This window comes from Crocodylus siamensis, chromosome 1 (assembly GCF_052110815.1).
Source record: "Crocodylus siamensis isolate JL-2025a chromosome 1, ASM5211081v1, whole genome shotgun sequence".
Lineage (NCBI taxonomy): Eukaryota > Metazoa > Chordata > Crocodylia > Crocodylidae > Crocodylus > Crocodylus siamensis.
Window position 1 is genome coordinate 272,776,275 of NC_143395.1, and position 12,178 is coordinate 272,788,452.

At 41.6% G+C, this 12,178-nt stretch overlaps 1 protein-coding gene across 2 annotated transcripts in view; it reads left to right on the forward strand.

Annotated features, from left to right (window-relative positions):
* Nucleotides 1-11,947, forward strand: part of RPS6KA3 (ribosomal protein S6 kinase A3) — a 108,721-nt gene extending 96,774 nt beyond the window's left edge. For both annotated transcript variants that reach the window (XM_090062473.1, XM_090062482.1), the window contains exons 21-22: nucleotides 2,345-2,485; nucleotides 4,426-11,947. In XM_090062473.1, the coding sequence (XP_089918599.1) occupies nucleotides 2,345-2,485; nucleotides 4,426-4,548 (264 nt within the window). In that variant the 3' untranslated portion in view covers nucleotides 4,549-11,947. The remainder of the gene's footprint in view (nucleotides 1-2,344; nucleotides 2,486-4,425) is intronic.
* Nucleotides 11,948-12,178: the final 231 nt, after the last annotated feature.

Here is a 12,178-nt window from a genome sequence, read left to right on the forward strand (position 1 = left end):
TTTTCCCCTATGTATCTTTTGTTTGAAATTTGTAGTCTGTTCTCCCAGCATCCTTCTTCCAGTCTGCGAAACATTTTTTTTCTCTTCTACAATACTATAACCAAACTAATATAAAAGCATGGTTTCCCAACAGACCATGTTACAGTAGATTTCAAATACCCTAATTCTTGGATATGAAATTGAATAATTCAAGAGGTTTCTAAATGGTATTTTTCAAAAGTACTTAAGGAAAACAGTTATATAGGTCCCACTGAGCTCCCTGGGTGTCAGTATCTTATTCTCTCAGGTACTTTTAGGACTACCATTCTTTGTGTGTAGTATTAATAAGCAAGGCGGGGGGAGGGGAGAACACCCTGAAGTGATGATTATCCTCTTGCCAGTTCCCCAGTGCAGATTCTGAGGAAATGAAGCAGCTGTTAAGCTGATTCTTTTGTTCTAGAGAATATGAAATCTTAGTTGCAGTGAATGGACCATACTTTTAATCTTGATTTTTGCATCCTAATTTCATTATGTTTGAATAATCAACTACTAAAATACCAATAACTTATAGCTGTTGTAGTAGGTCGGGGTGTCAAACTCAACTAATCTCATGGGCTAGATAGGAGCTGTTGGGCTGGCTCATGGTGCCAAGTCCAGCCCATGCACTTCAAGCAGCACTCAGGCCCAAAGCTGTGAGCATGTATCAGCGAGGTCAGCACAGGGCATGCACTGCCCAGTGTGCAGGCTGAATCTAGTGCTGTGTGCCCTGCATGCAACATGGGGTTGAGCTGTGCATACAGTAGCAGGGCCAGCAGAGGATGTGGGCTGTGCACATGCTGGATCCAGTGTTGCACACAGCACGGGGAGGAAAGGGACAGGCCATGTCCAGTGTGCATCCCGATCTAGGCCCCTAACCAATCCCCTGAACCCAGTACTGCAGGTAGCACATGGTCAGGGCCAGTGCATGGAGTTGGTCCAGAGATCCACCAGCCAGATTGTGCAGCATTACGAACCTGAATCCAGTCCATGAGCCATGTTTGACACCCTTTGTCCTAGGTGACCTGTTTTTGTAACTTATTTGGGGGTTTTTAAGCATATAACTCTTGCCTGGAAAACCAAGAGTAGTCTGAAAATTGGAGGAGCCACAGCCTGCTCCCATCTTCTAGAGAACTTGTTCATATTGGGGCTAAATAATATCAAAGTCTTGTCTTTTACAGCTGGATATACAGGTGGAAAGCGGGTCCACAAACTCTAATTTTTTGGGACTTACTAGGTCAGGGAGCATTGTTTATAATCACTTGCACCAGAATGCTACTTTTATGATAGCTAACTAGAACTCTTCTATAAAAATATCATGATCTTCAACCCTCTCCTCCCCTTTAATACACTGTGGACTTCTATGGCCATATCTAGACATGCGTGGACATTTGATAACTCTGGGATAACTAGCGGCAGAGCACCTTATGCTGCCACTATTTGTCTCTGAGGAATACCTGTGCCAACACATGCTCTGGCATGCAGCAGGTTACCCTGGGCAGGGTAGGGGGGAGGCTGGGGCCAGCACTAGGCTGGCCGCAGCAGCCTTATCCAACGCTGTACAGAGCCTGCCAAGCGTTGGATAAGTGCAGCTCCTGCCAGGCAGGCTCTGGCTTCTGTTGGTGCACAGTGTCACCATGTGAACTGCTCCACTTTTTTTTCCCCACAGGTTTTTTTGACCCATGGATATCATGGGGTCAAAAAAACCCCTGCACTGTTCCATTGCGATACAGAGAACAACTGAACTTTTGGTATGTGGTACAGCAGATACATCTGCGGTGCCACGTATCACATGGCTGGACTGTATCTAAAATTGCGTAACTATGCAATTTTGTTGTTGTTTCAAATTTAAGAGGGATGAGGGATATTGTGGGGGTTTTTTCCTTCTCTTTTTTCTCTCTTTCTCTCTTCCTCCTTTTTTCTCCTTTTCTTTTTTTTTTTAAGTAAATGTTTCCATGCTGTTGCTAAGTGCCCCAATGTCTCAATAGCGTTTGAGATCACTAATACATTTTTCCACTAGCAGTTTTCCCAGTGTTAGAAGTTTATTTCCTTGCCTTTTTTAAAGGTATCCTCCTCTTCCAAAGATTGCTTGTTTTTTAAGTTCTTCAGTAGGTCTTGAAGTAACTGTAGTAACATTTCAGTCGCTTCCGGAAATGGTCCGGATATTTGTTTAAATTGTTGGTATCTGCAAATACATTTCTTCAGATCTTGAATTTTAAACTCAATTAATTTTAGTGCTCTGAAAAGCAGTAGTACTGCAAGTTGGGGCTTTTGTGGGTGTTTTTTTCTTAATGTTGATTTGAATTAACAGCTCCTGCATTGTTGACAGGACTTGGTTTCAAAGATGCTCCATGTTGACCCACATCAAAGATTGACTGCTGCTCAGGTTCTTAGACACCCTTGGATAGTTCACTGTGACCAGTTGCCTCAGTACCAACTAAACAGACAGGATGCCCCACATTTGGTGAAGGTAAATAAAAGCTTGTTCAGATTATTTAGCTGGGATTAGTTGTAAATAAAATTACACACAAAATAATCAATTTTGTTCTAAATACCAGTTCTGAGTTTAGTAAATACAGTGCATGAAACTGTAATGTGCACTTGTGATGTCCCTAATAGTAAGGCCTTCAAGAGACCCTATCAAAGAATGTCTTTTCTGTTTGAAAAATGTGGAGTGCTGCAATCAGTTTAAATGTTTTGTGGGATGCAAATTGAAAATACTAGGATTCTTTTTTGGAAAAAGGGAATTAAGGACTTTGTAGGGAAGGCTTATGAAAGAGTCAACCCTTAAGGTTGCTAGAAATATAAAGCCAACTTTTATGTGCATTCCCCACTCTCCTTCAGCCCTTGCAGTTTCTCTTCCACCCCGCACCACCAATCCATTTTTTTTTTATCCTGTTGGGTGCAATTGGGAATCTCCATACTTCACCATACACTACGCCAAAAATTTTTAAAGACCAAGTGTGATGGTGACCTTCTTGTATGATTCCTCTTATACAGTTATTTTTTGTATTAAATGACACTGGGTCAATGTGGAACACAAGTTTTCACCACCAAGTGGATCAAAAGTAAAGGCTCCACTTCAGATGCCAGCCACAGATTATAATTTGCAAAAAAACATTTTTGAGAGTTCATAATGAAAACAAGAAATAGTTAAATCCTAAAGGAGGACACACCACTAGTGGGATTTCATTCTTTCTTTATACTTCTGAAACTTAATTAAAGCACATTTTAATTTTGGCATATATAAATTGCACCTGCTGACTTTAACAAAAATCATGCCAAAGTTGTCTTAATTGTTTGTTTGTTTACATTGTAAAAAAGGACACATGCATCATGCTTTAATAGTTATTGAACTACAGGCAACCCCCACTTAGTGCTCTTAATTGGTTCCAGAAAAACTGAGCCTTAAGCAGAACTGCGCTAAGCAGAACCCATTTCCCCATAGAAATTAATGTAAATAGAAATTAATTAGTTACTGCCCACTCTGCCACTGCTGCCTCTCCCCACTCCCCTGCCCACCTAACAGCACACCAGCCACAGAGGCCAACCTGGGCCTGTACCCCTGCTGGCCCTGGCCCTGGCTCTGGGCACTGGCACTGGTCCAGCACTCATGCCTGCCCCCGCACTCACCACTTCTCACTGCTGCCACCTCTCCCCACCCCTCTTGCCTGCCCAGCAGCCTCTCTGGCTCCACTTGCCAGCCTGGGCACTGGAGCTCCTGCCGCCAAGCTCTGGGCAGGTCCTGCACTCCTGCCACCCCATCCCACTGGCCCTGGCTCTGGCCCAGGCACCAGCATAGATCCAGCACTCCTCGCCTCTGTTGCTGCCACCTCTCCCCACCCCCTGCCCATTCCAGCACCATGTGCCAGCCTGGGCACCGGTGCTCCTGCTGCTAACCCCGGCCCTGGGCACTGGCTGGGGCCTTGCACTCGTCCCCTCTGTTGCTGCTGCTTCTCCCCACCTCCTTCCCTGCTCCAGCACCCTGTGCCAGCCTGGGCCCAGGCTCCTGCCCCATCCTGGGCCCTCATGCCTGCCCCACCACTCACTGCCACTCACTCACCTCACTCACTGCTGCTGCCACTGCCACCATTGCTTCTCCCCACCCACTCACTGAAACTCCCTGATTCCACTGAGCACTATAGCGAAACTGGCTGAGCACTCAGTGGAATCAGGTATCAATCTTAAAAATGAGCGCTATAGCAAAACAGCGCTAACTGAAACCGCATTAAGCAGAGGTTGCCAGTAATACTAGGGCAAGTCAGGCCCAATCTCTTTAACCTATAGAAAACACCTGGAAGTTAAAACGTGTTTAAAATCTCTGTGCTGTTCATTGTTACAGTCTCTTAAATGTTTGTAAGTTAACGGCGGCGTGTTGTTTCTGTTTTGTCCCTGCCATCTGATTTATAGGGAGCAATGGCAGCCACGTATTCTGCTTTGAACCGCAATCAGTCACCAGTTTTGGAGCCAGTAGGCCGTTCTACTCTCGCTCAGCGAAGAGGTATAAAAAAAATTACCTCAACAGCCCTGTGAAATGACCTCAACCAGATACTTGGTACCATGGTATAAGATGATAGCACAAATCATGGAGACAGGTAGCACATATCTGACAGATACCTGCAAGCACACTGTCCCAGCTGGTACCTATAATGCTGCTGCTACTGCTTTCATCTATTCTCGCTTTAAACTTTTGATGGCAAGTTACTGACCTTAGTGGAGCTTTGGATGGAGTGAAAAGTGGAAACATGATGAAAATGGGACTTGTTCACTGATTGAATAAACAAGAATTATGAATGCCACCTCTGTCATAAAAATACACTGAATAAAGCACTCTGCACCGTATAGCATTATTTTTATAAGAAATATTTCTTGTTCCCTAAAATATTCTTTGTTACACATAGAGATGGACAGTTTATGTTAAGCACTTAGCTTAAACAATCTGTTTATATAGCACTGTATACTTTGTGCCATCCAACATTTTGTATGTTTTTTGTAAACAATTCATGAGCAGTACATTTCTGTGCTGTTTTCTTTAATGTATACATGCCTTGTTTTACTTAGATTTTATTATTCATTTTGACAATTAAATCTGGTTAAACCATTCACCTGGATTAATCAGTATTGTTGGACAGCTCTAAAAGAAGCCTGACTGTTAAAACAGCTATTGAATGTAATACTACAAATACGTATTTTTTCCTTGCCTGTATGTTTTTTCTACATGTTCATGTTTCTGAAGCCACATTATGAGAAACAAAGCTATTGTTAAACTTAACTATCACATGTATGTGATGGGCAATGCACCATGGAAAAAAAGTAACTTGCTGCACACCCCTTTGCCTTTTCTGTCCCTGTTTTTCCCACCTGTTGACTGGACTCGCTCAGGAATCATCATTAAATACTTTTCCAGGCAAAATAGTTGTAGTTAGGGGCGCACAAGGCAGCATTCCGTTCTCATGACTGGCTGGTAATGTCTAATGCTGAATTTTTTGGGTTTGGTTAAGTTGCCAATGACTGAACTGTATCTAGGGCATCAGAGATGAAAAGTAATAATGAAGCTTAAAGCAAAGCACAGCAGCTTACAAAAATCAAGTTTAAATTCCATCTGTTCATTGATAAGTCCTAGTTCAGCTTGAAGCAGAATCGGCAAGAATCCTTCAAATCATCTAGCGGGATTTTTTTGGACCTTTCACTGGCAGTCCAGGCACCCTTAAAGTAGTATTGCTCAATTCTGGTAGCATGAAACTAGCCTGACTGAGAAGCTAGGACAGAATCCCTACTGTTCCCCAGAGCGAGTCAGACTCTTAGCTTGATGTTGGGAGACACAAATTATTGGCCTTTTGAGCGTAGCTTCTATGATTCAAGGTACATAGCTGAGCTGCAAGCAGCACTTGCCCCAATAGAAGGATAATGTGACTCAGGCTAGAATTTGCTGCTATCCCATTCCCTCTCCTGCTCCTCAGAGAGAATAACTGACTTCCATGTGTGAGATGCCCATTATGACAAAGTTACTAAATGTGGATCTTGGTTCACACTTTCTCTGAAAATTACAGTTCAGAAAGCAAGAAACAAGCAAGTGCATAGTTCCAGGTTAATTAACCTGTGTTAGCTGTTAACATGCTAGTTTATCTAAAGTTACAATTTTTTCAGTGAGACTTGTTAAGAGGATGAAGCTGACCTTATTTTATGACACATGGATTCTTTTGAAGGATTTTTGTTAGAAAAGTGAGGCTGTGAAATAGACTGCCTAGGGAAGTTGAGAAATCTTCATCGTTGGAGGCAGCGGTGCTCGGCTTTTTGGTCCTGTAGGTCAGATAAGTGGCATGGGCAAGATTGGGTCTGTGTTATCTCTGCCCAGTCTGACATGCCTGTATTAGGACCCCACCACCTCAGCTGACCCTTTTATGCCTAGATTGGGCCCCACACAAGCCCTGCCTTGACCTGTATTCCAGGATCAGGCCCTGTGGCACCTTGTGCATCTGATCTAGCATGCAGGGCCATGCTATCTGGCCTGTGGAGCTCCCCATTTGCTGGGAAATTTGGCAGCAGGAGAACAGCAATTAACAATGCAATTAACAGGAGAACAGTAATTAACAATCCCCTACCACTGAATTTTTGGACCCATGGGGAGCTCTACAAGCCAGATGTGGGCTGGATCTTGCCTGTGGGTCAGAATTGAGCACTCCTAATTGGAGGTTCATAGATTGGAAGGGACCTAGGAAAATCATAGGGTTCAGACCCCAGCAAAGGTGACTGTCTAGTCTCCTCTTTATAATTTCCAGGGTAGGTGATTGCACCACCTCCAGGTGGAGCTTATTCCATAGTCTGGACACCCTGACTGTGAAGGTTTTCCTAAGGTTGAGCCTGAATTGGTCTTCCAGGAGTTTGTGGCCATTACTCCTAGTTTTCCCATCAGGTGCCCTGGTGAGCAGTTGCTCGCTGAGCCCTTGATGTACTCCCCTAGTGTAGCGGTAAGCTGCTACCAGATCCCTCAGCCTTTCATAGATTCATAGATGCTAGGGTCGGAAGGGACCTCAATAGATCATCGAGTCCGACCCCCTGCATAAGCAGGAAAGAGTGCTGGGCCTACATTACCCCAGCTAGATACACATCCTCATGTGGCTTGCCATATAAGACTCTGATCATACTGGTGCCTCTTCTTTGGACTCTCTCAAGCTTGCCCATGTCCTTGTTAAAGTGTGGTGTCCAGAACTGAATGCAGTACTCCAGCTGTGGTCTCATCAGTGCTGAGTAGAGCAGAAGAATCACCTCCTTGGCTTTGCTGGAGATGCATCGATTGATGCATGCCAAAGTATTATTTGCCCTACTGGCTACAGGAGAAAGGTGTTCAAGAAGATGATAGCTAAACATTGGTCAGGGATGATCTAGGAGTAGCTATGCCAGTGCTATGGTTATGGGTATTTCCGCATGCTTCTGGGCTTTGCTGGTTGCCACATGGAGTGGGGAAGAAATGCTTTTCCTTTCCCTTTGCTATGTGTTTGGAGGGGGGGTGAGGGTCACCTTTCTCAGACGTATTGGGTGCTTGCAGCTGAAGCTTGGCATTGGGGTGTGCTGGTGCTAATGCTGGAACTAAAATCCTGGTTAGAGGGTCTTGTCCCTGTCTCGGGATCAGACTGGTCACCACATCTGGGGTCAGGAAGGAACCTTATGCTATCGTCAAATTGATAAAGACTTTGGGGGGTGGGTTGTCTTCCTCTGAAAGAAGTGGTGTAGCCCTCTTCCTTGGGTCTTGAGTGTATTTTCACAACCCATATAGTAGCAGGTTGTTGGCCTCTAAGGTCCCCCTGTTTTATCTGTGTCAGGCTAGGGCACTATTCTTCATGGACTGCGAGTCAGGGCTGCCTGTAGTATTAGACAAGGATTTGGCTGGGATGGTTGGATAAGGATGTTCTTGCCTCAGGCAGGAGGTTGGACAAGATGACCTCTAGAGAAGTCCCTTTCAGCCATATTTTTCTATGATTCTGTTATTGTTCCCTTTGAACATAGGACCTTTATTTGGCATGAAGTTTTCATCTATTTCTTGGTAAACAAAAAACAGATTTTTGCAAGCTGCTTAGAATATTAGTTAAATGATTAGCCACTTAAGCAACTGTGGGGCAATGTTAGAAATAACAGCTTGTCTGCTACAGTACAAGTCTGAAAGAGGAAAGACAGCCTACCTGGTTCCAGTACAATTTTGGGAGACAAAAAGAAGGAACAAAATAAAGGATTTCAAAAGGGAAAGAACTTTAGTTAGTTAGTTCTGGAAGTTAACAGTAATGCTAATCACAAAATGTAAGTGACCAAGTTGGTAATTAAGCCATCAAATAGTCTTCTAATCAGAAAATAGGGGCAAGGAAATAATAGTGACAGCACTCCTTTGGGGGGAAAAAAATCTTTACTTAGCCGCTGTTTGAGAGAATAGTAATTTGTTACCTGACCTTAATAGTCAAGGTTCAAATAGGATGCTTGTGTAACCTTGCAAAATCAGTCTATCTTCTGTTACTTTCTTTGAAATCTGAGCTGTCCTAATCCTTAATAAATTACCATAGTGCTGAGCTCTTTACAGGTGGGAAGGATACTAAAGAATTAAAATCTCAAACTTTTATCCCGGCTGTGGTGAGAAGGTACTTTTCTATAAAAGGAATTACATATTTTTTATTTGTAGGAAATAATTCTCAAGGGGTTCATATTGCAGATTTCAAAAAGCTAAACAGGTTTCTTGGATGTTTCACTACTTACCTTAAAAGGAACCAGGATTTTTGAATTACTTATTTTAAGAGGGTTTTTTGTTTGTTTGTTTTTACTTCCAGTGCCCTAATAATGAGTACTGTCTCTTACTGTAGTGATAGTCATCTATTAACATCATTAATACGAGGTGAAAAAAATCCATTCTCCTTCTGATGCTGACTGGTACCAGTAGGGCTTACTTGGATACGTGCTAGTCCAGTTTCTTATCTTCCAGGTCTATCATTAAATACAAATGAATCTCAAAAATTGATAACCCTTGCCTTTTAGTACCTGTGTTTAATTTTTTAGGTTAAGGTCAGTCTTTCGTTATATTACACCTTGTGGTAGATAAGATTTTTAGAACAGTATTTCTAGAATTATTTTTAAAAAATGGCCAGGGCTTCAGGTCCTAAGATTTTCAGCAGCTGAGATCAGAAAGAAATTCCCTTTATATGGGTATTCAGCAGGTGTAAATTGCAGTTGCATATCATCCTCTGCAACATACATGGGATAGAATATTAGACTAAACTAATAAGCGCCTTAAGTCATTCACAAATGTTATTTTTTTTTGTCTTTCTTAAGGTGTGCCTCTATTCCTTCATATCTTCACCTGTAAACCAGAGGAATATACAGCTGCAAAGTACCACTTAAGTCATAGATTCTAGTATGCTGCAATCATAGGCAGCCATAGAATAGATATTAATTCTGGGGGCTACTGCAAATGTTCTTGTACATGTATGTGCTCTCTCTCTGACTGTTAAACAAAGATTTCCTCAGTTAAAAAAAAACAAACAACTCAGAAGCCTCACTTATTTGCCACAGGAAGAGCTTAAGAACTCAGGTCAGACCAATGGTCCATCTGGCCCAGAATCCTGTCCCAGACAGTGGTGGAAGTGGATGACAGAGGGAGAGCATTGAACTGGATTGATCAAGGGTAATTACCTACCCTGTCATCCACCATTATTAGTGCAGAGATGCCATAAGAAAGACATCCTCCCATTCTATTCAACAGCTATTAACAGATTTATCAAAACTGGTTCCAAACATACTGGCACCTGCCTTTCCTTTGGATTAAACCAGCAAGGCCAAGAGGGGGACACTAGTATGGGGGCAGCTCAGTGTTTCTATATACACTGCTCAGGCTTTTACAGTCTGGAGAGGTCACTCCAGCTTCACCTTATTGTAAAGTGAGGATTATGTTCAGTGAGCTGCTCTCACTGCATAATTCTATTGTCTTGTGAGACAAACAGATGCCTACTACTACTTCATCCAAGAGTTTATCCAATCCTTTTTTGAACCAGGCTGTACTATCTGCCTCTACCACCTCCTATGGAAAGTTATTCCACAAGATTTATTTAGCCATTGCATAGAAGGAAATGAAAAAGGTAAGGAAGAGCTTTGCTCATGCTCTGGTACTCTGCCAGTAGCAGCAAAATTGTTTTTAAAAAAAACTAACCCACCACGTCATGAATAGTCATACAAGGAACAAACATTTTCGTCCTCATCACTGTGAACTGTCAGAAATTTTTCTGGTCTGTCAATTTCACTGAGTTTGCCTTTCTTAGAAGAAAATCCCCTTATTTTTCCCTCGTCAGTGTCTCTGAGCTGAGGGTATTGGGAATGAATGAGATCAGAATGTTTTGTATATACCAATGCAGTTCCTGCAGTCTGCTCTGTTTACACAACCAGGCACACATGTAAGGGGTCTGTCACTTAGGCCAGTGGGAACCAACCTTATTGGCAGGTATGTCACAAACTAGCCCATTATCCCAAGTCCCACTTGAATCCCCTGGTCAGTCTACTGCTGCTTTCTGCCCTGCCTGTCCCCTCCCCCATTTGCTATGTGTCACATACAAAGGATGCCTGTGGCACACATGCCAAAAGTTATCTACCCCTAATTTAGGTTTGAGATTTGTAAAGATGTGCTGTTAATTAAGTTGTATAATTCTATCCAAATAACATGAACTTTAGGAGAAAGCAATTTTAATTTAACATATACTCAAGCGTGCTGAATTTTTGGTCAAATGTGCGAGTCTCATTCACAGATCCACATCTAGTGCTTCTCATAATTTTGGTACTAGTTTCTTAAGTACAGTCATTGGGAACTAAGTTTTAAAAAAAACAATACACTGCTGCTTTGAAGCTCAGCTCCTTTAAATAGAAAATATGCACCACAGAGTAAATTTTCACTACTCTGCTGCTTCTTGGTCAGTCAAGCACAGCAAGCAACTGGAACAGAGGCTTATAGAAAAGGGAACAAATGCAAAACTGCAAATAAAAGTGAATAGGTTGTTTTTCAAAGTATAGTTATAAGTTACTGTGTGCTGAAAACACAAACACGAAGGGCAATTAGCTGCAATACTCCCTGTTAATTTGGACTGTAATAAGGATGAAGATCTCAATTCATAATCACTATAGTACTGAACAAAACTTATTCTGAATTTTTCACCTGAAGTATTTAAAACTTTTTTTCTTTTAAATATGAGGCAAGGGCATAAAGATAAAAAAAAAAGTCTTTGTGTTTTGTTTTTGTAATTGTAGTATGCCAACTAAAGCTCTGTTTTCTGGTATTGGAAAGAAAGGTTTCAGAGTATGTCACGGTAAGCAGCAATGGTTAATGGAAGTATCTTCACTCAAGAAAATGATGTAAATGATTAGCTTTATCTTGATACTCTTGACCTAATCAAAGGGAAGGTGTATTCATGAGGGATGTAATTATTTTGCAATCTAGAAGGGGTCAGGGGAAATCTACTTAAAACAATTTTTAAAAAATTACAAAAAAAAACATAGATAAAATATTTTTCTACAGTTCTGTACAATCATACTTTATACTGTACAAGTTTCCTCAGCATGGCATGTAAGCAAGTCTAAGGTACTGTACCAGGAAATCAATGGAATTGTACCTTTTGACAGACAGAATTAAAATTGCATCTGTTAGATGCTAGGCACTGCTGTCATGCAACTGAAATGCTAATAAAAAGGTTAAATAGTACTGAATATCTTAAAATGATTGTGTTATTCTGAATCTGAGCTAGGAAATTTCCCAATCATGCTATTAATGTATAATCTAAACTGTTTCTGATGTAACTATGAACAGTCCTGGAAAGATATCATTGCTTGTATCCCTGTCAAATGACAGGTTTTGTAGTCTTCAACAGAAATTGAAATTTATACAATGAATAAACTTTCAAACATATGAACAAGATTGTAGGGTTTATTTGGGGGGGGGTGCATTATCCATCCATTTAAAAGCTTGCTTCACGGTTCCCAACTGAAATATCATCATCATTGTTCTCCATAAAATACAAGGAAGCTAACTAATAGGTAGAATTTTTTTTAAACTATCTAGTCTATTGATCTTCATTTAAGGTCAAACCAAACTGAAGTTAAAATACGACGGGTCTCAGTTACAAAGGGTCATTTATCTCTACTGAAA